This window comes from Phaethon aethereus, assembly GCF_964289735.1.
Source record: "Phaethon aethereus genome assembly, chromosome: 3".
Lineage (NCBI taxonomy): Eukaryota > Metazoa > Chordata > Aves > Phaethontiformes > Phaethontidae > Phaethon > Phaethon aethereus.
In genome coordinates, this window is record NC_138576.1 from 250,213 (window position 1) to 273,809 (window position 23,597).

At 65.0% G+C, this 23,597-nt stretch overlaps 3 protein-coding genes across 3 annotated transcripts in view; 1 reads left to right on the forward strand and 2 right to left on the reverse strand.

Annotated features, from left to right (window-relative positions):
- Positions 1 to 6,520: 6,520 nt before the first annotated feature.
- On the reverse strand, positions 6,521 to 10,695 carry LOC309403579 (E3 ubiquitin-protein ligase RNF19B-like; the record flags this gene model as incomplete). The annotated part of the gene is given in 10 exon segments (XM_081997749.1): positions 6,521 to 6,890; positions 7,034 to 7,226; positions 7,563 to 7,700; positions 7,893 to 7,919; positions 7,922 to 8,006; positions 8,454 to 8,616; positions 9,080 to 9,230; positions 9,543 to 9,733; positions 10,247 to 10,638; positions 10,642 to 10,695. Coding segments are annotated over 10 exon segments (1,554 nt in total). The 3' UTR covers positions 6,521 to 6,730.
- A 3,795-nt stretch (positions 10,696 to 14,490) lies between these two features.
- On the forward strand, positions 14,491 to 18,953 carry ZNF513 (zinc finger protein 513). The gene is made up of 4 exons (XM_081997854.1): positions 14,491 to 14,545; positions 14,621 to 14,722; positions 17,097 to 17,690; positions 17,843 to 18,953. Exons 1-4 carry the CDS (start codon positions 14,506 to 14,508, stop codon positions 18,592 to 18,594), a joined length of 1,488 nt encoding a protein of 495 aa, XP_081853980.1. The 5' UTR covers positions 14,491 to 14,505; the 3' UTR covers positions 18,595 to 18,953.
- A 792-nt stretch (positions 18,954 to 19,745) lies between these two features.
- SNX17 (sorting nexin 17) overlaps positions 19,746 to 23,597 on the reverse strand; it is a gene marked incomplete at both ends in the record, with an annotated part of 7,233 nt that continues 3,381 nt past the window's right edge. Inside the window, 12 exons of the mRNA XM_081997971.1 lie at positions 19,746 to 19,865; positions 19,955 to 19,996; positions 20,368 to 20,442; positions 20,631 to 20,708; positions 20,835 to 20,957; positions 21,297 to 21,500; positions 21,649 to 21,741; positions 21,859 to 21,928; positions 22,313 to 22,400; positions 22,571 to 22,661; positions 23,066 to 23,176; positions 23,355 to 23,419. Coding sequence (XP_081854097.1) covers positions 19,746 to 19,865; positions 19,955 to 19,996; positions 20,368 to 20,442; positions 20,631 to 20,708; positions 20,835 to 20,957; positions 21,297 to 21,500; positions 21,649 to 21,741; positions 21,859 to 21,928; positions 22,313 to 22,400; positions 22,571 to 22,661; positions 23,066 to 23,176; positions 23,355 to 23,419 — 1,160 coding nt within the window. The remainder of the gene's footprint in view (positions 19,866 to 19,954; positions 19,997 to 20,367; positions 20,443 to 20,630; positions 20,709 to 20,834; positions 20,958 to 21,296; positions 21,501 to 21,648; positions 21,742 to 21,858; positions 21,929 to 22,312; positions 22,401 to 22,570; positions 22,662 to 23,065; positions 23,177 to 23,354; positions 23,420 to 23,597) is intronic.

Genomic DNA, 23,597 nt, shown 5'->3' on the forward strand with positions numbered 1-23,597 from the left:
GGGGTGGGGGGGGCGGGTCTGGTTAGCAAGGGCATGTCGCACTGTTCATCCGTAACCATTCCAAAGAGGGAGCCGAGGGCAGAGCTGCGAGCGGGAGCAGCCGCCAGCCACCATGCAGGAGCCCGCCGTAGCGGGCAGCCTGCGAGCACAGAGCCCTGTGGTTAGAAGAAGGATGTCCCCCCCATTGTCTCCATGTGGTTGTTGCCATTTCTGTGCCTGTGAATTTCTGTTCCGAGGGAAGAACTTTTTCACCGTTGAGGTTTTTTTAATCTGCACCCAATTATTTAAGGCCCTTTCTGTTTTTATTTGTGAAACAATCTGGCTGTGGTGCTGCTACCACACCTCGTTCTGTTGTACACTTTCAATCAATACTTTTTTCAAACTAAAAGCCCGGAAAACGTAGCTGTACTTTTGGTCCTTGGTTCTTTCCTGGAGGTGGGGGGTGAGGAAGGTGGGGTGGGGAGGAGAATGTCTGTCCCTGATGTCTCAGGGCGCCGTGGGGGACGCTCACAAGAAGCAGCTGGCTTCTGCCGTGTGGTGGCAGAGCTCCAGCCCTGCTGCAGCGCTTGGGCCTGCTGCCTCTCCGTTACCCTGGGATGGCTCAAGCTGAGGACTGGCTGTTGCACACAGAGCGGGAGACAAGTCTCTGGAGACGGTTTGTGTCTGCTGAAGGGACAGGGGTACCAGTCACCCTCCTCAGCTAATTTGCCCGCAGTGGGCTACACCCCATCTAGCTACATGTTCTCTTCAAGCGGTGACAAGAGGCAGCTCCTACCCGGTGTGGGGATGGTGTAAAGCTTGTACAACGTGTGTCCATACTGCAGCTGCTCCCGCAGGAGTGAAGTCCCTGGCCTATAAACTGCTGATGGAAAGATTGGCTGCTGTGCCCCTTCTACCGGGCACGGTGTGGGAGCACAGGGAAGCGCAAATGAGCTTTGCAGGCCAGGTCACCTGCCACAACTTCCTCCAGCGGCTCTGGAGTTCCTGTGCCGGGGGGAAGTGTCCCTGGCAATGCCTTGCGCTGCAAGTCTGCCCTTTTCGAAGATGAAGTCCACCCTCCTGGTCCTGGCCTGTTCTCTCAGCTTCTGCAGCTCAGGCAGCCTGTGCCTCACCAGCCCGGACGGGTGCATCTCATGTCATCTTTGAGCCCCTTCCCTGGTGGCCCCGAGCTTAAGCCCCTCTGTCTAGTGGCTCTCCAGCAATGATGGTCCAGATCTGAAGTGGTTTGGTCCCTGGCTCACCCAGGCTGGGCTCCCACAGCCCTGCTCGGGGTTGGAAGTTCAGAGCCACAAACACCCACGGGCGCTGCAGTCGGACTCGCTGCTCAGCCTGACCGCTTATGCCTCAGCCCCTTGCTGCCCGCGCTGGTGTTCCCCTGGAGTGCGGCTGCCCGGGTGCGGGATCTTCCCCTTTGCCAAAGCAGGTTTCTTCTCAGGGCGTCTTCTGTTTGCTGCCAGGTGGGTTTGTCTCGGGATCACTGGGGCTAAGGTGCAGCTCAGCACCTGGTGCTTCCTCCCTGCTATGAATGTGCTGGCCAAGTGGCCCCCAAATTTTGAATGAACAGACTGAATTGTCACAGGAATTAGCAGAATTATTCGCTCCGGTCCTAAAAGCGTTCGTTATTTCTGAAGTCCCTCTGGTTTCCACACGCCCTTTTTAGAAGGGGGACAGCAGCGATGCTGTAGGGTAAACCCCAGTCCTGGGCGGAATGCTGGGAGGCTGAGCCGAGAGGCAGTTTCGCTTGGGGGAGCTACAAACGCTGCCTTAATGCCGTGTGCCCGCTGTCTCGTTCCTGCTGCAAAGCACCAGTCTCGAGGGGGTTTGGTTTTAGACTTTCCTCCTGGTCATGAAAGGAAGTTTTTTACACAGGACTTAGCACCAGTCTCTGTGGAGTCCCCTGAAACGATGCTGGTCAGTGGTGGTCTCACGTCAGTAATTTGTGTTGAGAGTAACTGGGTTTAGAGCATTTACCGTGTGCTCTGTCGGTGTTTTATCCTGCTAGTTTTTAAGCAAAATGCTTTGTGGCACGCCAGGTGCTGTATCAAAGGCCCTTGTACCTACAGTTACTTTCATTAACCTGCTGAAGCTTTCAGCGAACAGCATCGGGAGTTTCGCTGAGACCGCGCGGCCAGTCGCGCGCCCACAGCTCACGGCTGTGACCGCAACGCAGACAGCGAGCAGCGCCGGGGAGGGGTCCTGGCAGAGGCCCCCGCCCGGCGGCCACCGGCCCTCCAGGAGGATGGCCAGACCCACGGCTGCCTGAGGCCCACAGGTGGGCTTGTGACTCACTGCGGGATCCTGGGGCAGAGGCGATGTGGGACAGGCGGGATGTGGGGCAAGCAGGGTGGCTACGGGGTGCCTGGGGGAGGAGGAAGGAGCGTGGGAAACGCACGTAAAAGGGGCTGATCGTGTGTTTAAAAAAAAAAAAATACGATATTGGATCACCACAAAGGGATCTTCGATTCCAGCAGCATCCCCGGGAGCACAGGCTCCTCCTACGGCGCAGGGGGTCTGAGAGCTGGCAAAGGGGGAGACGCGCACACCGCGGCGGGCTGCGGACATGCAGCTGGACGTGCTGGTGCACAGGCAGAGAGGTCCGGGAGGCGGGTTTCGGTGTGGCCGGGGACAGAGCCTGGCGAGACCAGAGGTCTGAGCATCGGGTGCCAAGGGCCGCAGGAAGCCCTGGCCGCGCGGCGATGCGTAAGCCCAGCTGCAGACGCGAAGAGGCGCAAAGAAACGACGGCAGGAGGAGGGACAGGATTGATGACCCGAGCCAGCTACTCCCGGCCCATCAGAAGGGACACGCCAGCCCCCAAAGGCCAATGGCCAAGAATCCGGAGGGACAAAGAGGTACGAGAGCAGGTGGGGGGACCCGAAGCGCAGACACCCCCCAGGGCTGTCCCAGGAGAGCCACCGCCCCGCGTTCCGGGCGTGAAAGCCACCGCCACGCTGCGTCGCGAGCTCTCGGCCTCACCTTGCAAGCACAGAAGGGTGGCTGCCTAGGGGTGCGGGACTCATTATGGGATGCAGGGAAAGAGCATTTGGGGATAGCACAGGATTTATTATGGGATGTTTAGGGGAGGAACTAAAGGCAGGAGAAGAGAGGGATTTAGGAGATTTGGGGAGAAACAAGCGTGGGAAAGAGAGGGATAAGGGAGTAAAAGGGTCTATTTGCACATAAGCAAAGACGAGGCAGCACACAAGTCTGGCCATGCCCTGAGCCTCACCACCAGCAAGCAGCCGTACCAGTGAGCAGCCGTACCAGTGAGCAGCCGTACCAGCGAGCAGCCGTACCAGCGAGCAGCCGTACCAGTGAGAGCCATACCAGTGACAGCCGTACCAGTGAGCAGCCGTACCAGCGAGAGCTGGACCAGCGAGCAGCCGGACCAGTGAGCAGACGGACCAGTGAGAGCCGGACCAGCGAGCAGCTGTACCAGCGAGCAGCCGTACCAGTGACAGCCGTACCAGTGAGAGGCCGGACCAGCGAGCAGCCGGACCAGCAAGCAGCCGTACCAGTGAGCAGCCGTACCAGCGAGCAGCCATACCAGTGAGAGCTGGACCAGCGAGCAGCCGTACCAGTGAGAGCCATACCAGTGACAGGCCGTACCAGTGAGAGGCCGTACCAGTGAGAGCCGGACCAGCGAGCAGCCGGACCAGCGAGCAGCCGTACCAGTGAGAGGCTGTACCAGTGAGCGGCCGTACCAGTGAGCGGCCGTACCAGTGAGAGGCCGTACCAGCGAGAGCCGTACCAGCGAGAGGCCGTACCAGCGAGCGGCCGTACCAGTGACAGCCGTACCAGCTGGGCAGTAGGTGACGGGGCCTGGGCACGAGGGAGCCTCCAAGGGCAGCTCTGGGTGTGAACTTAGTTGGTGGCTGGGATAAACCATGACAGAGCGGTGAGCTATGGGACCAGGGAGGGGACCTGATGACCTCTGGGTGAGAGACAGGCACCGCAGCAGCTGCGCCCATTACACACTGGGGTCAGGGACTCACAACAGTGCGGAGCACAGTGCGACCATGCACGGCTGGGGAAGGGCAGCACCCACCCACCCCAGTCGGTACCAGTGACAGAATCACAGAATCATTAAGGTTGGAAAAGACCTCTAAGATCATCAAGTCCAACCATCAACCCAACACCCCCATGCCCACTGAACCATGTCCCAAAGTGCCACGTCCACACGTTTTTTGAACACCTCCAGGGACGGTGACTCCACCACCAACCTGAGCAGCCTGTGCCAATGCCTGACCACTCTCTCAGGAAAGAAATTTTTCCTACTCTCCAATGTAAACCTCCCCTGGCACAACTTGAGGCCATTTCCTCTCGTTCTGTCGCTGGTTACTTGGGAGAATAGACCAGCCCCCAGCCCATCACAACCCCCTTTCAGGTAGTTGTAGAGAGCGATGAGGGCTCCCCTCAGCCTCCTCTTCTCCAGACTGAACACCCCCAGTTCCCTCAGCCGCTCCTCATCAGACTTGTGCTCCAGACCCCTCCCCAGCTCTGTTGCCCTTCTCTCAACGTCCTTCTTGGCGTGAGGGGCCCAACACTGAACACAGGATTCGAGATGCAGCCTCACCTGTGCCAAGTCCAGGGGCACGATCCCTGCCCTGCTCCTGCTGGCCACACTAGTGCTGATACAGGCCAGGACACTGTTGGCCTTCTTGGCCACCTGGGCACACTGCCGGCTCATGTCCAGCCGGCTGTCAACCAGCACCCCCAGGTCCCTTTCCGCCGGGCAGCTCTCCAGCCACTCCTCCCCAAGCCTGTAGCGTTGCATGGGGTTGTTGTGGCCAAAGTGCAGGACCCTGCACTTGGCCTTATTAAACCTCATACAGTTGGCCTCTGCGCATCGATCCAGCCTGTCCAGATCCCTCCTACCCTCCAGCAGATCAACACTTCCACCCAACTTGGTGTCATCTGCAAACTTACTGAGGGAGCACTCGATCCCCTCATCCAGATCATCAATAAAGATATTGAACAAGACCGCCCCAGAACCGAACCCTGGGGAACACCGCTTGTGACCGGCCGCCAGACGGATTTAATGCCATTACTGGATTTAACTCCGTAAATTTTACAGGGACTGCTTTTACAGCATAGTCCCTGCAACTGTGCCGTGGGGTGCTGCTGGACTCCGCTGATCGCTAAGCAGCTACATGTCCAGCAGCAGCTTTTTCTCCCAAGGATGCTGCAGCGGCCTCAGGCCGCAGGCAGGATGCCACCCACCTGCCACCGTACACCCCCCGGCTCAGGGTGCCCACCCACAGCCTGTGGTGTTACCACATGGTCCCTCCATGCTGGCCCGGACGCAGGACAGATCCCTGGTGGGGATCAGGACCCACTTCGAGCTGCTTGGCCCCAGAAGCTTGGGGGCGGGGGCAGCTGCCCCCACCCCAACCATGCAGCCTGCCCAGGGTGTTCCTCAAGGGCAGCCTGGTTGCCCGCAGGGGGGTGAGAGGCCACAACCACCCCTGTGCATGGAGGCACTGGGTTGGCCGCCACTGCCTTGTCCTCATCCGCACCCGCGTCCCGTGGGGCATGCGGAGGGAAGCCAACGCAGGACGCGGAGCACCACAGCTGGTGGGTGGAGTGGTGGCTGGGGGCTAACCTGGGTGGCTAACTACTGTGGTGGCCAGGGGCTACCCCGCGCAGGAGTGCAGGGCTGCCTGGGGCCCTTTAACCCCAGCGGCACCAGGGCAGGGAGCCGCTGCGGGAGCCTGGGTGCTGCAGGCAGCCTCACCCCAGTGCCTCCTCCAGCTGGGAAACGCCACGGGACCTTCAGCAGCTTTCTCTCCTGCTTTGGCGCGGGTGCCCATCACAATAAGGATCCAGGTAGGGCCCCAACCTGCAGCACCCCACATGCTAAAGCATCACTCACAGCTGGCCCAGGGCACAGCCCTCCTCTCCCACAGCCCTGGGACCCCTTCGCACACTGCTGGAGCCGCCGGCCGCAGGCAGGGGCGCAGATACCTGGACACAGCTCAGCGCAGTGACACCCGTGTGCTCCCCAGCTCTGCCCCGGCGTGGTGCACGGCCTCCCACCCTCAGGGGCTGCTCTGGGCCCCAGCTGTCCTGCACCACACTCAGGTCTGTGTGCCAGAAGCCATGTGCTGCCCCCAGGAAGGTCGCTGGGGGCATACAGGACCCATGGGTGTCACACGCTGCGCACCAAGGGCTGGCCCAGCTGGGGCAGGGTGCAGCCCCTGCCCGAGTTGCTCGCTTTCACCCTGCCAGCCCGCCAGCCGCGCGCTGCGCTGGTCCTGCACTCGCAGCGCTCAGTTTGCTGGGGTGCTTGCAAAAGGGAATATCCCCTTTCCCCACTCCCTGGCCCTACTTGTGCAGGCAGGGGGGACCTGTGTGGGGCTGGACCCACCCTACCCCACCTGCAGTACCCACCAGGAATGCACCACGGATGGGAGCCTGCTGCGATGGGGGCTGTGCCACAGGTGACAGACAGACAGACCCTCAGAGAGTAGTTTTATTTCCCAGCGGTGCCAATGCTCAAGACTGCCTTCAGGGAAAGGGGTGGATGGGACCAGGCACACTTGAGCGCAGTCGGTACCCACGCAGCTTAGGGATGGCCAGGATCCAGTTCATGGGTCTGGTGGTGCCCCACAGAGGGTGACCAGCTCTGCCACGGGAGGGCAGGGGATCTCTGTGGCAGTGGCAGGCGGGAGCCCCAGTGGGGGGGACGTGTGGATTGGGGTCTCCCCCCTCAGTGCTGCACAGTCCCCCTCACTCTGCTGGGACACCCACAGCACTGCACCCGTCGCTGCTGCCTCTCAGGGAGGCCCCAGGGAGACTCTGCCCCGACAGCGCGCTGCACAGGCTCTGCTCCCCAGCAGGATGCCGCACTGCTTCGACCGACACCTCCACCTCAATGTTGATGCCATCCCTGCAGACAAACATCGGGCCTGAGGGCAGCAGCCCAAAGGGATGTCGCCACATCCCCGCTCGGTACAGCAGGCGCGGGGAAGGCTGTTAGGAAGGGGACGTGCCAGTCCCCCCTGCCTCCCCAGCACGGCAGCCCCGGCTCACCTGTAGGACGTGTCCTGGCCCTCGCTCGGCACGCTCCCCGTGAGGGCCACCATGCTGGCTGACTCACTGTCCTGCTCCTTCCACAGCGCCCCGTGGCGCGCGCTATGGCTGCTGCTGGGGAGGAAGGTGGTTGTGTCCCGGAGTCCGTCCTCGCCTGGGCTGGGGCTGGGCAGCACCGACCACAGCTCATTCACTGACGGAGGGAGAGATGTCTCTGAGCACCCTGTTCGCAAGGACCACTCCCTGTCAGAGCAGGGAGCAGAACAGCCCACCAGGCTCTCAGCAGGGAGTGCGAACAAGCTGGTCCCATACCGCTTGGGCAGCACCCACCTCCCCCAGGACACGGGCCTGCAGCTTCCCCACAGGGACAGAGGTGTGCGTGGTACCACCCGGGGCACAATCCGCACAGGTCCACAGGGAGTCCCTGACTCTGGGGATGTCACAGCCACAGGGACATGAGGCAGGACCGGGGTCCATGCGGACCAGTGGAAGGCGCAGGCCAGCGGACAGACGGCAACACAGGACTCACGCTTGGTCGGGTTCTCCAGCTCCACCACACCGAGATCCCCGGGTGGGCTGCGGCCGCCGCCGCAGCCCCCGTGGCTCCGACACAGCGACAGCACCACCACCCCGTAGACGTAGGCGAGCATCAGGGGCACGCCGACTCCTGCGGGCAGACAGGCAGCTGCCTCCCGGGCCCACCGGCAGCCCTGGCTGGCCTGGCCCCCTTGGCGAAGGCCTGGTGCTCCAGGTCTTGGGCATCCCCCCCAGAGACGCTCTGCCGCAGTGGCCCCCAGGCCCCAGCCCCACCCTCTCCGGCACATGGGCAGGGCCGTCAGGCCCAGCCCGGTGCACTTACCCACAGTGACGGCTGTTATGATGGGGACACAAAGAGCGAGAGGACGACACTGCTAGTGACAGAGAGGCACTGCTGGCACCCCGACAGGCTGCTCCTCCGGCTCTGGCCCAGCACCTCGAGGAGAAGTGAGACAGGTGAAGGGCTTTGCAGAGATGTCGGCACATGGCTCCCAGGGACAGGGCCTCTTCCCAGCCCTGGCAGAGCTCTAGCCGCAGCCAGAGCTGCCCAGACACCCCCACCATCTCCTCAGGGACAGGCAGCCACAACAGTGCTGCCACCACAGGTCAGGTGGCCCTGGAAAACCCCTCCAGACCCCCAGACCCCTTCCTCCTTTCACCCACCCCAACCCCCACCTCTTCCGGCCGAGTACCCGCACTGGCGGAGGGTGTCGGGGCAGGCAGCAGAGAGGGTCCCCGCAAGGAGGGGCCGCGGCACAGGGACATGCTGCAGGCAGTGGTGAGCACTGCGTGTCTGTCCAGGCCCGAGGCCACGGGCTGCCAGGCTCAGTGGGGAGACCATGGGGACCATGACCATGGGGACTCCAGGGCCCCCTGCCAGTACCTTCCTACCCCTGTAGATGGGGATCCCAACGGCAATGACGGGGACAGCAACGCCCGCGACGAGGGAGATCACCATAGGCACCCCCAGCACCACGCCCAGCTGCCACAGGATCTTCCGGGTCCGTGACCAAGGCCTCTTCCCCCAGAAGGTGCAGCCAGAGGGGCTGCGAGGACAGAGCGGGGCTGGGCAGTGGCTCCTGCGCTGGGGCAGACACCAGCACAGCCCACCCTCGCGCTGCGGGGAGGCCCACGGGCCCACCGGGGAAGCGGAAAGCCAGATTCCTCCATCCCAATCCGGGGCTTCAGCTGCCACCTGGGACCCTGCCCGTGGGGTGCTGACAGCCGGCCCCAGGCCCTCAGCCCAGCCAGCCCCAGCAGCACAGACCACTCCGCTCCCCTCCGCCCAGTCAGCCCCACAGCCCAGCCAGCCCCAAACCTGGCTGCGCATGGCCGCGGCTCTCAGCGGGGCCTCACGTCCCCCCATCCTAGCCTCACAGCTCCTGGCAGGGCCCCCAGCCCTGGCCCAGCATCACAGCACCCCCAGCTCAGCCCAGGGGCAGCTCCTGCAACCAGCCCCTCCGCCCCAGCCCCGCACCACACCCCGTGGCCCCGCAGCCCTGCGCTGACCTCAGGAAGTGCACATCAGAGATCTCCTGCAGGCAGAGCCAGCAGAAGAGGCAGCCACAGACTGTGCAGTTCATGCGGTTACAGCTCCCGTCATTGCTCTTCATGAGGAAGGCACTGCAGCAGGGACAGACCTTGATGTCCTTGGCCTCAGCTGGCAGGGGGAAGGAGATGAGACAGGATGGAGGAAGCAGGACAGCACAGTGCAGGTCCACTCCCATGCCCTGTCCCAGGACTGCAGTCCACCCTGCGGGTGTCAGGGTGAGCCAGACACAGCGAGGTCCCACTCCGCACCCCAACTCGACTGGCACAGGGGCTACATGCCACCATGCAGAGGCAGCCACGGGACCACTGGGTCCTGGCTCCAGCATCCCCGCAGGCAGGAGGGTACAGGGGCATCCGACTGTGCCTCTCAGCCGTGACAACTCCCTGCCCTGCTTGCTCCCACCCTGGGCCTGGGCCTCACCGTGGGCCGAGTTCTCCGGGTGGACTAGCTGTGCTGCGGGGTTGCCCAGGCTGGGGGTCAGCGGCGCTGGCGCACAAGGGCCATCGGGGTGCCAGGGCTGCTGGCAGTGGTAGCAGAACTCGGTGCCACAGCCCTCGCGCTCGCAGGTGAGGCGGGGACACTCAGCGCAACCGTAGGCGATGACAGCGTAGCTGTGGGGAGAAGGCGGTCGATGTCGGGGGGGCCAGCCGTGCCCATGGTCCTCCCTGCATCCCCACACAGAACGCAGCCGTTCCCCTCCCTGGCACAGCCAGGCTGTGCAGAGGCAGGTCCTGGCCCCGTGCTGAGCGAGAGCTGCAGCCCCTGCTCAGGAGATGCAGGAGACACTCACCAGCTCAGACTGCAGCACAGCCTTCCCCAACCAGCACCCAGACATTGCCCCCGGGGCCTCGTAGACTGGCTGAGGGCACCGACCCGGGCAGAGACACACAGCTGCCCAGGTTCTGCAGCCAGGACAGGGATTGGGACAAGTCTCCGAGCAGGCCCAACCACACACGGGACTAAGTGACGAGGGGACTGAGCCTGGAAAAGGCTCACAGGACACAGGCGCAGTCCACCACGCACCAGCTCCCAGCTGGGGAAGCCCATCACCTCCACCAGTGCGGGAAGGGGGGACCCACACCATCCCCCTGCTCCCAGTTCTGCGGAAGGGGTCAGCCGGTCACCTACAGTTGGGCGCAGGGCACCAGCGGGTGCCAGGGTCGGCCACCAGCAGCCGTTGCAGAAGGAACTCCTCGTACTTGTCACGGAGGGCAGGCTTGGCCAGGAGGCGGTGGACATCGGCGGGCTGGAGCATGGCAGGGCAGTGCAGGCAGGCCACCTGCACACGGCTCTCGCTGGCGGCGATGCGCAGGTACCGCTCCAGGCAGGCCCGGCAGGAGCGGTGGTCGCAGGAGACCAGGGTGGGAAAGGCCTCGGGAGGCTGGGGCAGCAGACACGAGGGACACTCTACCAGCTCCCCGCCCTCGCCCAGGGGCAGCACAATGCACATCTCCTCCGGTTCCTCTGGCTCTGGCTCTGGTTCTGGCGATGTCTCCCCTCCGACAGCCTGTGGCTTTCACCCAAAGAAGCCCAGGAGGCGGAAAGGCCCGGGCACCCATGTGGGCTGCTCCATGGGGGCGCGTCAGGGTGGGAGCCAGCTGCTGTGGGGCTATGGAGAGCAGCAGGGAGGTGCCCGCCCCAGCATGACCCCCATGGCCAGGCTCCTACCAGGGCCTTAGAGTCAGCATCCTCCCCCCAGGCAACGGCTGAACCATCTCCAGCTGCAGTCGGCACCGCTCAGCCTGCGAAGGAACAGCACATGAGAGCGAGCTCTGGGCCCTGGGCACGCGAACAGGCCCTCGGCACCCACAAGACCCCGCTACCGCCCTGCCCACGGGCCCTGCTGCCCTGTCAGACCCCAGAGCCAGCCACCAGCCGTGCCGTGGAAAACACCCCGGCAGCCCTGGCACAAGCCCAGACCCGCAGCACTCCTCGCAGCCCCTAGGCCAGCCCAGTCCCAGCCAGCTGCCCTTGTGGGTCGGGGCAGTGGTGCCGGCCCTGCCAGCAGCACCTCGGCCCCGGCACGAACCCTTCAGCACGGAGACCTCGGCCCCTGCCCTGGCCGGGGCTGTTCCAGATGCTCCCTCCTCTGGCGGGTCTCAGCCTGCAGCCCAGACCGGGATCCTGAACTGTCCTGGGAGGGCAGAGCTCCTCCATGTGCCCTGCAACCCAGGGCAGCAGGACCTGAAGCCTCGTGGGGAGTTGCTGCTTCTGACAAGTGCTTCCCCACGTCCCAGGTGCTGCACCAAAACCTGCATCACCCAAGCTGCTGAGAGACAACCCAGGCAAGCGACCCAAGTGCCAGTTAACTCAGTGACCAGAAACCAGGTGATTGCAGGAGAAAGGAGGTAAATCTGTCAGTTTTCCCTTAAGAGCTCACGAGTCCGTCACCACACCATAATCCCTCCCGACAGCAGGGCCAGTCCTTCCACTGTTCTCCTTCTCTTTCCTTATCTATACCCCAAAAACTTGCACCCTACACTTTACACCTCCACAGCATCGCTGCACCCCTCCGCCTCTGACAGCCTCTGCTGGCTTTTCCCTTTGAGCACAGCTAGAACAGCAGAAGCACTGGCATGTGAAGAGGCAGGTATCGGTGACGGCTTAGGTAAGACCGAGGAGTCCGATTACATCTGCTCTGCTGGGAACGAGCAAGGTGCTGCACCGTGTCACCCCAGGTGATAAAGCACTTTCCAGTGAGGTGGTAACTGAAGAGCTGGAAAGCTGGGTGGAGATTGGATTTAAATGGTTGTTAGAGAGTGGAAGATACTGCGGGAGGAGAGGGGGAAGGAACTTGCTCAAACACAGGGGAGGGCAGCGGGACACCTGTCTCGGGTGACTGATGCCACCACCATGGACTCCGCCTGGCAGAACAGCAGGAGCGGCAACCGAGCAACAACAACGGCTGCAGCAACAAGGAGACACCCCGGGCCTGCGCGGCTCCTGCACCAGGACTGCGACGCCCTGACTAAATGGCCAGGGCTGCGCAACACAAGCGAAGAAGCACCAAGACGGATCTAAGCAGCCCCATCCTCTGGCCTCAAGGTACCTGTCAGCGGGGAATCATTGCTGACCACACGGCATGGCCATGGCTCCCTTGGGACCACCACAAAGTCCAACACATTCGACTTCCTCAGGGACCTGCAAATAAACAAAAACTATCCATGACGAGGCCCAACAGCAGCAGCTCACACACTAAGGTGACCTGGACATGTCAGACAGCTCTATTAACGGAGCTACGGAGAGGGCAGAACGAGTCCTGTAGATGGGGAGCACCTCCTGGGCAGGGACCTAGGCATCCGAGAGGACGAGTACAAGGCAAGGCTGAGCCAGAGCAGGGCTGCTGGCCCCAACACACATGCCTATACACTGGCCATCCCTGGAGATGGGCTGGACAAGCCCCTGGAGAAGGGGCCCTTCTCCCAAGAAGCAGCTCTCAAAGCCCTGGATGTCCCCAGTCTGCGCAACACTGGGACACCGGCGAGACAAGCTGCAGGAAAGCCACCAAAGCAGAGGGAAACCTGATGGCAGGAGACAGCTGAGCTCCCCTGCGAGCCGAGGTGTGGCTGGACTGCACGGCGAGCCATCGCAGCGCGCCTAGGGCCCAGCAGGCTCCTTCCCTGGCAGCGTCAGAGCATGTCTGACTCAGAGCAGACCGAAGAAGTTCTTCCTTCTGCTCACCAGGAGCTGAGCTACGCAAACTGGGGGGGATTTTTTAGGAAGGAGAGTTATGAACCACAGGGACATGCCAGGTGAAATCAGAAGCTCCACCACATGGGGGCCCGTCGCCCACACGCACTGGGAGAACCAGGCAGTAGGGCTGAGCTCTGCAACCCTTGAGAGAGCCATGACCGCAGGGACAGGCCTCGCAGAGGTGATGGCTGCAGAGAAGCCATGGCGCTGCCACGATGCCCCAACACTGAGGCCACTCCTGGGCTTGTTCTGCAGCCGCCTCTCCTCCTGTGCCCGGCTGTGGGGAGCCAGGCTCCTCTGCAGCCCGTTCCCACAGGCATCACCACGATCACAGAATAATTCAGGTGGAAAGGGACCTCGAGAGCTCTCCAGTCCACCTTCCTGCCCAAATCAGCAGTGTGGTTAAGGGCTTTATGCCAGCTGGATCTCAAAAACCTCCAAGGACAGAGACCGCACAACCTCTCTGGGCAATGTGATCCACGACTGGACTCATTCTACTTCCCAGGATAGTACAAGGGAGCGGGACCCCAGTGGATGTCTCCAAAGGATGCCTTCAGTTGCCTCTGGAGATCAGGCCATGGGCAGGACCACGAGTCCCTCTCTGCACCCCCAAAAGCCCCAGATCCCTCATCCAGGCTCTCGGCGCTGGAAGCACCAGGATGGTGAAAGACTGGAGCGCTGGCCCTCACTGCTTCCCCTGTGTCCTCCTGCAGGCCTGCCCTCCAGCCCCCGTCTCATCTCAGGGCAGCGCGGGCTCGGCACCACGCAGCCCCACTCTGCCGGGCTCCCCAGAGCCCCCAGGCCCGCCCGTGCCGCACGCAGAAAAGCCAGTTCAGCCCTTCCCCCGCGGCGGCTCAGGTGGGCGCCGGGCTCCGCCGGGCCCGGGCCCGCAGGCCAGGCTGCCGGCAGCGGCCCGCTCCAACGCTGCGCAGACCCCCCGCCCCTTCCCCACCAGTGAGGGCCCCGGTCCGCCTCCTCCATGGACAGGCCAGGCCGACGGCCGGTGCTGCCCCTCCACTGCCAGCGGGGCTGCGCGTACCGACGCCGGGACCGGCGGGGGACTTACCGAGCTCTCCCCTCGGCTCAGGGGCCCGGCGGGGCTTCCCGCAGCCCTCCGGCCGCCCGGAACGGGGCCGTGCCTGGCGGGGCGGGTCGCCGCAGCCGCGCCTGGAGGGGCAGAGAGACCGTCAGCCCGGTGCCCCCCACCCCCGCTCACGGTCCCCACGGCCGCTCCCCGGGGGCCCGCAGCGCCGGTAGTGCCGCACGCCGCTCCCGCCCTCAGGGCCGCCGCCTGCCTCGCTCGCCGCGGCCCCCGTCCCACCGCCGCCCGCCCCTCCCGGGGCCGCGCTCCCGCCCGAGGGCACCCGGCCCTGCCCTGCCCCCGCCTGCCTCTCCCGCGGCGCGGCCCCCCCCCCGCCGCCGCATGCCGGAGACGCCGGCGCCGTGCCGGGAGGGAAGCGGGCAGCGGCGGACCCGGCCACCGCTTCCGGGAGCCGACTCCGCTTCCGGGAGCCGACTCCGCTTCCGGGGCGCCGCGCCCGCTTCCGTCTCTGGCCCCGCCCCGCGGCGGCCGGAAGCGGAAGTGCCCGGTCGAGGCGGGGCGGCGGCGGCCGCCCCGGGCTGGCGGGGGCGGCTGGCGGGCCGCGGGCGGGCGGGCGGCGGGGCCGGGCCGGGGCCGGGGCCGGCCACGATGCCCCGGCGGAAGCAGAGCCACCCGCAGCCGGTGAAGGGTGAGTGCGCGGCGGGGCCGGGGGGCGGCGGCGGCGGCGGCCCGGCGGTGACCCGCGGCGCTCGGTGTGTTGCAGCGGACGCCGAGGACGGCGCCGAGGAGACGGCGGGAGCGGCGCTGGTGCTGCCCGGCGACTTGCTGCTGGGCCGCGGCCTGGCCTTCGAGAAGGGACCGCCAGGTGCGTGCCGCCGTCCGGGCCCGGCAGCGGCGCCCCGCGGGGACGGCCGGCCTGGGCGGCCCCGCTCCGGGAGCGCCGCCGGGCGGGGACGCGGCCCGGCCCTGCCGGTACCGGCCCCCGCGCTTGGCCCCATCCGGCAGCCGCCCTCCCCGGGAGCGGTCCCTCCCGGTGGTTGCTCGGTCCCCGGGAGCGTTCCCCCTCCCGCATCGCCGGGGCCTTGCTGGTGGTCTCTGCCCAGCCGGCACCGACTCCCGCCCCGAGCGCTCCCTCCCGTTAAGCACCCCCGGGCAGGTCGTGCCCCCGCGGTTGATTTTGGGCTGCAGGGACACTGGTGCTGGTGGGGCCGCACACCACAGCCGCCGCCGGGCCCATCCCCAGCGCCGTCCGTACCGCTCTGCCCAGGAGCTCCCAGTTCCCCGAGCTGCCAGGGCACGGCTTTGCTGCCTGCCTGGGACCCAGGGCCTCATCCCTGTGGCATCCTGCCCCACCGCCGCCCCTCAGCATTGCATCGGGTGTGCGGAGCTGGCCCGGGACCGTCTCTCCACCAGCCTCTGCTGCCTGCCCCGCGGGTGCCCCGGTGTGTGGTCGGCCAGCGCCTGCCCAGCTGGTGGCACACTGGGCCCCGGGTCAGCCTGCGGCGCGAGGCAGCCAGAGGAGCAAGCGCTGCTCCAGCTCCGCTAAGGTGCCTCACAAGGACTGGTGGGAGCATCACTCGCTGCTCTCGATGGTGAGCGAATAATGTGGGGACAGACTCAATGGCGAAAGGAGCCGGGCACGGACTGTTTGCAAGGGCTGTGCTCCAGTCCACATGCTCAGCAGCTACACTGGGCCGCGCCGGCAGCTCCCACTCTCATGCTGAGGCGTGGTCCCAGCTGCCTGGCAGATGGGGTTCTGTTCCAAGGGCTGCACTTCCCCACAGCCTGTGCACAGAGCCCAGCGCCGGGACAGAGCCCGCTCAGTGGCTCTGGGAGCCGGACATTGAAGGGCTGGAAGCTGCTCTCTGCAGCAGACCTTCTGCCATCAGAAATGCCTTCCTTCCCACTCTTAGCTGCCAGCCCCAGCTGGGGAGCAGGACCGGACACCTCAGGGCCCACTGAGGACGGCAGGAAAGCCACCGCTGGCCCTGCTCTGGTCCTCACCCCATGGGCCATGCTGTCGCACCTGGGGAGCGCTGACACAGCTGTGCCCAGGGGACAGTGCTCCAGGGATGCTGTGGCACTGCTGGACTGCGGGCCCGAGCTGAGGAGGCAGGGGAGTCCCTCGTGTGGGTTCCCCCAGCAATAGCCCGGTCTGGCACCTGCACTTGAGGCAGTGCTTGTGAAAAGTGACCAGAGGCTGGAGGGGCCGCCCCGTCCCGCTGTGTGGGAGCAGCCTCACCCCTGCGCCTGCCTGGGGCGCTGGGGGTTGGACGCAGTTGGGTGGGCAGCAGCGAAGGGGATGGCCCAGGCCGCTTCCTGGGGCGGTGGGTAGCTGCTGCATCTCGCAGGCTCCGGGGCTCCAGGTCGGGCACAGCACGGGGGTGGCTTGAGGCTGGTAGTGGCAAGGCTTCGACTACATGTCACTACCCTTGCGGCCCGAGCACCAGCTTGGGGGCACATCTGGAGCACAGGCCAGGTGGGTGCAGCTGTGAGGCAATGGGCTCCACGCCTGTCTTCCCTTCCTGGGGTACGGGTGCTACCCCAGGGGCTGCAGGAGGATAGGTCTGTGCCCGTCCAGGAAGCAGAAATGCCCTCCAAGAGCCTGGCACAGGCTCCCCTCCATGCTGCCATGGGGCAGTGGCGCTGTGTGGGGCCAAGGAAGGTCTGTTTTCTTGCGTGATGGAGAGGGGCTGGTGTTGGAGCCCCATGGTGTCGGCCATGGGAGCAGGACCAGCTGCCGTCCCCAGGGCTGGGCCCCGGCACAGCCAAGGGGGTGCCGGGGCACCCACCCCTCCTGCATGGCTCAGGCTTTGTCCAACACCTTCCCACTGGGTGGGAACACCTTCGTACCAGCTGGGCCCGGCCATGCCGATGTGTGCCGGCTGCCCGCCCCAGCCCTGTGCCCACCTTTCCTGGTGCTGGGGGTCTGGCTGCAGGCCAACACCCGGTTCAGCCAGCCACAGGGAGGAGGTGACAGGGTTTCCTGAGGTGCCCACGACAGGCCCTGCAGCAGGGTGTCAGGGCAGGTCATGGCCGTGAGGCTCCTCTCCCTGCCGCGTGCAGCGTGGTGGGCTTCTGCAGGCTGCTGGGTGCTGCCGGGGCAGGCACAGCTGCCTGGCCCTTCCTGGTTGCGGTCCCCTCACTGGGACGGGCCCTGCTGGGACTGGTGTCACAACCAGAGGGGCTGTGCCTGGGCCAGCCAGGCTGACGCCATCCCATCCCCACGGTCTTCTCAGCAGACACCCTGGTGGGGAAGATTGCCATCCCAGCGTACGCACTGAGCGACGACGACTGCTCCTCTGGGTACCAGCAGCTGAGCGTGGAGAGTGACCCCGAGGAGGGCGGGGAGCCCGGCTCCGCAGCGCTGCCCTGCCGCCAGTGCGGGCTGCAGCTGGCTGCCAGCCTGGGGCAGAGCTGCCTGCAGTGCGCCGGCACCGAGGGGGGCCGCAGCCAGCGGATCGTGTACTCCTGCCAGCTCTGCCCCTTCGCCTCCCACTACTCCAGCCACCTCAAGCGCCACATGAAGACACACAACGGGGAGAAGCCGTTTGCGTGCCCGCAGTGTGCCTACGCCTCTGCCCAGCTGGTGAACCTGACCCGACACCTGCGCACGCACACGGGGGAGAAGCCGTACCGCTGCACGTGCTGCAGCTTTGCCTGCAGCAGCCTGGGCAACCTCAAACGCCACGAACGGGTCCACAGCCAGGACAAGCCCTTCCAGTGCGCTGCCTGCGACTATCGCTGCAACCAGAGCCGCAACCTGAAGCGGCACATGCTCAGCCACCGCCTGCCTGAAGGCGAGGTGCCACACCGGGGGGACAAGGACCCAGGTAAAGAGGGAGGATGTCCCGGGGCTGGGGAAGGGGCAAGGCGCATGTCCGGCTGTCAACCTGTGCCAGGCCAGGTACCATATGCCCTCGCAGGGCTGAGCCCTGCCAGCGCTGCTGCCCCACTCACAGCCCTGCTTGTTTTTGTCCCACAGAGCCGCTGCTGCCGGAGCTGAGCCTGCACGTGGGCAGCGGCAACGGGCCCTTCCTGCCCGGCTGCGCTCGGCTGCGGGGTGAGGAAGCGGCTGCGCTGCCCGAGCTACTCTTCCCTTTCACGTGCCGCATGTGCGGGCTGGTGCTGGACGACGGGTTCGCACAGGATGAGGGCTTGGCTGAGCAGGTCTGCGGGCGCTGCAGTCTGGCGGTGCTGGGCACCGAGCCGGGCGCCAGCCCCCGCAAGGGCACTGGGGACAAAGGCTTTGCCTGCAGCCTCTGCCCCTTCGTCACCCACTACCCCAACCACTTGGCACGGCACATGAAGACGCACAGTGGGGAGAAGCCATTTGCCTGCCCACTCTGCCCCTACGCCTCCGCCCACCTCGACAACCTGAAGCGGCACCAGCGAGTGCACACAGGCGAGAAGCCCTACAAGTGCCAGCTTTGCGACTACGCCTGCGGCAACCTGGCCAACCTCAAGCGTCACGGGCGCATCCACTCGGGTGACAAGCCCTTCCAGTGCAGCCTCTGCAGCTACAGCTGCAACCAGAGTATGAACCTGAAGCGGCACATGCTGCGGCACACGGGCGAGAAGCCCTTCCAGTGCCGGGACTGCCCCTACACCACTGGCCACTGGGACAACTACAAGCGCCACCAGAAGATCCACGGCCACACAGCCGAGAGCTGGGTAAACCCACGTAATGCCAAAGCCCTCCTGGCCCCTCCAGCTGTGGGCACAGCCCTGCCCTGAGACAGCACTTAGCCCGGCTGCAGGGGCTCCCAGCCCTGTGTTGGGCCTGGGGTGCCTCAGCCCCTGCCCTCCCTGGGGGAGGGAGCAGACTCCACAGGGGCTCAGGGCTGCCTTACACAGGGCCTGCGGGTGTGCCGGCGTCTCCAGGAGCCCTATCCTGCCTGGGCAGGGTGAAGCCACAACCAGTGGCTTGGGTGCCTGCCCCAGCGGTGGTGGTGCTGTGCCTCCAGGCACCCCCGGGGGCAGTTCCTGCCTGTCAGAGCCTTCCTCTGCCAGAGTTTGGGGAAAAGGGGGGAGGGGGGAACAGGACCAGTTCCATGGCTGTTGCCATGCTGGTCAGTGTAATTTATATTGTGTATAAAAGCATTAAACAGTCAGTTTTGTTATCTGCTATTCTCCCTGGGAGCGTTGTTCTGCTTCAGGAGAGGACAGCACGGGGGGCTGACGAGGTGTGTGGGCAGGGGAGGGACAGCGGCCACCCCCCAACAGACAGCCCAGTACCAATCAGGATCCGTTTTAATCATCATTGCAGTGTGTAAACATCGGTTACTGTCCGTTAATGCTCTGGTTGGTCCGAGCAGCAGGAGATACGTGGTTACAAGCCTAGATTACGCTGGAGTCTATGAGCGGGTTAGAGAGGGGGCTCTGCGCAGAGCCCCCTGGAGACAGTTTACTGCAGCCTGTCTCCGAGCAGAAACCTAAACGCTAATTTGGCATTCCGGAGCCTCATGAGGGCCACTCGCCGCCACCAGGCCGCTGCCGCCAAGCCGCTGCTGCAGCTCCCAGGGCAGCTGCCCTCCTGCGCAGCTGGGCCCTCGGGCCAGGCCCTCCCAGCTGGGGAAGGGGCAGCTCTGCCCCCCGCGCTGGGCCAGGCTCTGCGACACTGCTCCAGGGCTCGGCCTGGGCACGCTGCTCGGGTTGGACTGGTGCCACCCTGGGAACAAGCCCTCTCCCAGCTGGAGCCAGCAGCAGGAGGAGTTCAGCTGCCCCCACCCCGAAGGCAACGGTGGGCTGGGAGTGAGCTCCCCAGCCCGGGGGAGCAGGGGAAGGTGGATGTAGCAGGTGAGAGGCACGTTGATTGCAACCTGTCTGCAGGTCGTACATTCCTCAGCGAAGGCCCTCAGGCCGGTGCTGTCCTAAGAAGGGGGGCACTACAGATCTTCATCGCCAATGCCCTCGAAGGCGTAATTGCCATGGAAGTCATTAGCGCCCACATCATTAGCAGAGCTGGAGTGGCTGATCCCTCGCAGGCTGACAGCGGTGAGCTTGCTCTGTGGAGAGGGCAGACGTTAGGGAGGGTCCCCGCTCCCCCCAGATCAGTCTGAGGGTGATGGCACCGGTGCGCCCGTGCACAACTCACCGAGAGTTTGGCCATCGGCTCCCGGCAGGCATCGGGCGAGTCCTGTGGGGACAGCAGGGACAGGCAGTGCTGAGGCGCAGGACACACCACCCACCCTTCCCACCACCCGATGCCTCCCTGCCCTCAGCCACCACTCGCCCTCGCCCTGCTGGGATGAGGCCAGGCCCTCGTCCCTTCCCTCCTCCTTGGAGTCCAGCTCCCAGGTATGGGTCCAGGACCCCTTATGTCTCCCCAGGGCTATGGGAGAGCAGCACTGCAGCCCTGCTGCCCTGGGGGCTTGCCCCAGCCCTCTCCCCCATCAGCCCTGCCGAGGGGACAGTGGCACCTCTGGGGGCGGTGGGCTCTGGTACCCGACACAGCGACGCCCATGGTTGTGCTGGTCTCCCCTACCAGGGCCACAGGGTCCCACTCACCAGCAGCGGGGGCGATTTCACAGCTTGCTGGCTGTCCGAGCGCCGCAGGGCCCCGTTCACCCGCCGACGAAACATCTGCAGGGGAGGAGCTCAGCTCAGCGGCAGGGTCCCCATGGGCAGCTCCAGAGGTTAAGATGGCCCCTGGGGATCCTTCAGCTGGCCGCACCCTGAGGGGAGCAAGCAAGGCCCAGCCTAGACCCCAGGGAGCTACGGGGGCAGGATGGGATCCCGCCCCAGAGACAATGCCCAGCCCCAACCCTCACCTTGCGGATGCTGCCTCCAGACTTCTTCACCATCAGCTCGTCCACCATGGACTGCAGGCAGATGCTCAGCATGATGGCCTGCAAGGGAGAGGTGTCACAAGGCTCCACACCCCCCACGGCCTTCCTGACACACCACGCCGAGCCCAGACCACCACCTCACTCCTGTCCTTGTCCACCACTGGCCTGGTACACGGGCAGCCCTACCTGTGGACTGGTGATGGTGACCCACTGCAGCCGGTCCTTGCTCATTAGATACTCGAAAGCCAATTCCAGCTTCACCTCGGACTTCCCCGGGCTGCTCCCCGAGGGACCATTGCTCATCGGCACCTGCAAGGTCACATGCTGAGGCTGGGAGCCTCCAGGGGGAAAGCGGCCAGCTTCCCAGGCCCCTGTGCTGAGAGAGGGGGTGCTGGGCACCCTGCCGAGCCCCCACTGGCCTGCCACCACCATCAGGTCCCCTCGCAGCACCGGCCCCCTGAAATGTCCTCACACCGATGACCCCCTCAGCCCCAAAGCACGACTCAGACTCTCCCCAGGCCAGCTGGGCTGGAACCAAGCAACACAACCAGCACTCTTCCAGGGAGAGCTGCTGGAGCAGTTCGGCACAGCCGGGTCCCACTAGACCCCTCCCTGCTCCCCAGGGCCCTGCAGGCAAGTGGCACTCACCGAGGACGTGACCCGCCAGCACCGCATGCGCGTGACCTTGAAGCTGCCTTCCTTGATCTGCTCGCTCGGCAATCGCACCTGGAAGTTGAGCTCGTTGTTGCCAGCACTGACAACGACGTGGCATCCCTTCTCAGGGAAGTCAGTGACGCAGGGGTCAAACTTGAGATAGCCGTAGTACTTCAGGGTCTGCGCCAGGCGGATGAACTGCGGGCAGAGCCAGGGAAGTTCAGCGCAGACAGCCGCCCTCCCACCACACCTCCCGGGCAACGAACTCAGCACCATGCGTTCACACGGGAGCGGTGCCAGTCCGGTGCTGAGACTGCTCCAGTCAGAGCGTCATGCCCTCCCCTACCTCCTTCTTGGAGACTTTTTCCTGCAGGGACTTCAGCTGCCGGTGCTGTTCCTTGTTGACAAGGATCCAACCATGCTCAATGTCTGACACCGTCTACCAAGAAGCAGAGGCTGGTGAGCCGCTGGGCCCAGAGCCACCCCAGACCCCGCGCAGCCATAGCTGCGGGGTGCAGTGCCACTTCTCACACGGCTGGGCTGCGTCAACCCTCACCTGCGCATACAGCAAGTTCAACCCCACGCGATGCTCCATTACATCGTCATCATAGGAGGAGTCCCAGTAGCTAGAAGGGAACCACATGGGTCAACCTATTCCCCAGCCCCTAACTGCGATGGGGAGAACCTCCCCCCACGCTGGAACAAGGCACTAGGCTGGCTTTCTGCCCAGCTCCCCTGCTAGCCGTCAGTAGCCAGAGCCCCACTCCCCCTCTCAAGCAGCTGGCAGAGGCAGGAAGGGACATCTCTGGAAAAGCAGAAACGGGGGCCAAGCCCAGCAGGGCATCCCGGCCCCCGGTGACAGGGCCAGGGGTGCCCAGGTGTGTTCCTGGTGGCCAAAGCACCCCGCGGGCAGCAACGGCAGGAGGGGAGGGGTCCCTCTGCAGAGCTGGGAGCTCCAGACCCCACCCCACAGCTCCAGCAGCCGCTTCCCCTCCGGCCCTGCCGCTCACCTCTTGCGCAGGATGATCCGGAACTCGGGGTTGTGCAGGCTGGTGACAGACACATAGGGCAGCTCAAACTCCTGCAGCTTCCGCACAACTGCGGGGAAACAGCAGCTCAGCAGCAGCTCGGGGCACCAGGAGCCCGCTGGATCCCCCCCACCCCAGGGCAGGGCCGTCTGGTCCAAGCACACAGCTCTCGCTCCGGGGCAGGGCACAGGGCAGACGTCCCACCGCAGTCCTCGCGGGGCCCCAGCGTGCTCTACTTACAGGAGAAAGCTCCGTCCTTGGTCTCTCTCACTAGGAAGAGGCTGAAGTAGCCAACCAAGTCATCTGGCAGATCCAGCTTGGAGGCCACAGCCTGGGAGCAAGAGCAGGAGGTCACCACTTCCCGCAGAGAGGCAGCACTTCTATGTCCTTACCCGGCAGCAGGATGCAGCCGCGTGCGTTCTGGGCCCCCCCGCGGCAGGCAGGCAGCACCTCTGCTGCGCCGGGGGCCAGGGCAGGGCAGGGTGGCAAGTGAGCCAGTGGGGCCCGGGGGATCACTGCCACCACGGAACAGATGGGGGCCTCCCGGCGTCAATCTGGGCCCAGAGAGGGGCACAGCCCTCCCAGCTCTTGGGCCCCCCACGACAGTCCTGCTCTGGGGTAGGGAGGGGGCAGGGAGGGCCAGGGGCTGCCGGGCTGAGGGAACTCCTGCACGTCTGGGAAACCACAGAACCCAGCAGAAGGAGCTGGTCCTGCCCAGCGCAAGAGCTTTGGCACCTCAAGCACATCCTCTGTCTGGTCCGAGGTAAGGATGGTGACCTTGACCTTCTGACCGTTGGAGAGCAGCACTTCCAGCACCACCTCCTCTGTGGGGATCTGCTGCGTCTCCTGGAGAGAGAAACAGCATTGGCACCCCAGCCCCTCCACCGCCGACCTCACTCGCGCCGCCCAGACTGCCCCACAGCCCCAGGGCCCCGGCACGCACCACCCGGCCCCGGCGGCTGGCACTCACCCCCGCACAGGCTGCCCCAGAGCCCCCCACGTCCAGCGGCCCCCGCCCCCTCACCTGCTGGGCCTTGCGCAGGAAGCTGTTGAAGGTCTCGCTGCCTCCCAGCGTCGGGTCCTGCCGCACTGTGGGTGGAAGACGAGCACGGAGTCCGACATTACGTGGGAAGTGGCAGGGACCCACGCCGATGCCCACCCACTCTGCGGCCCCTCGGGGTTTGCACCCAGACCAAGCACGCGCTGCGCGTGGGGCGTGCACACGGGCAGCCCCGAGCCACGGCACGGGGCAGGCCCAGCTTACCAG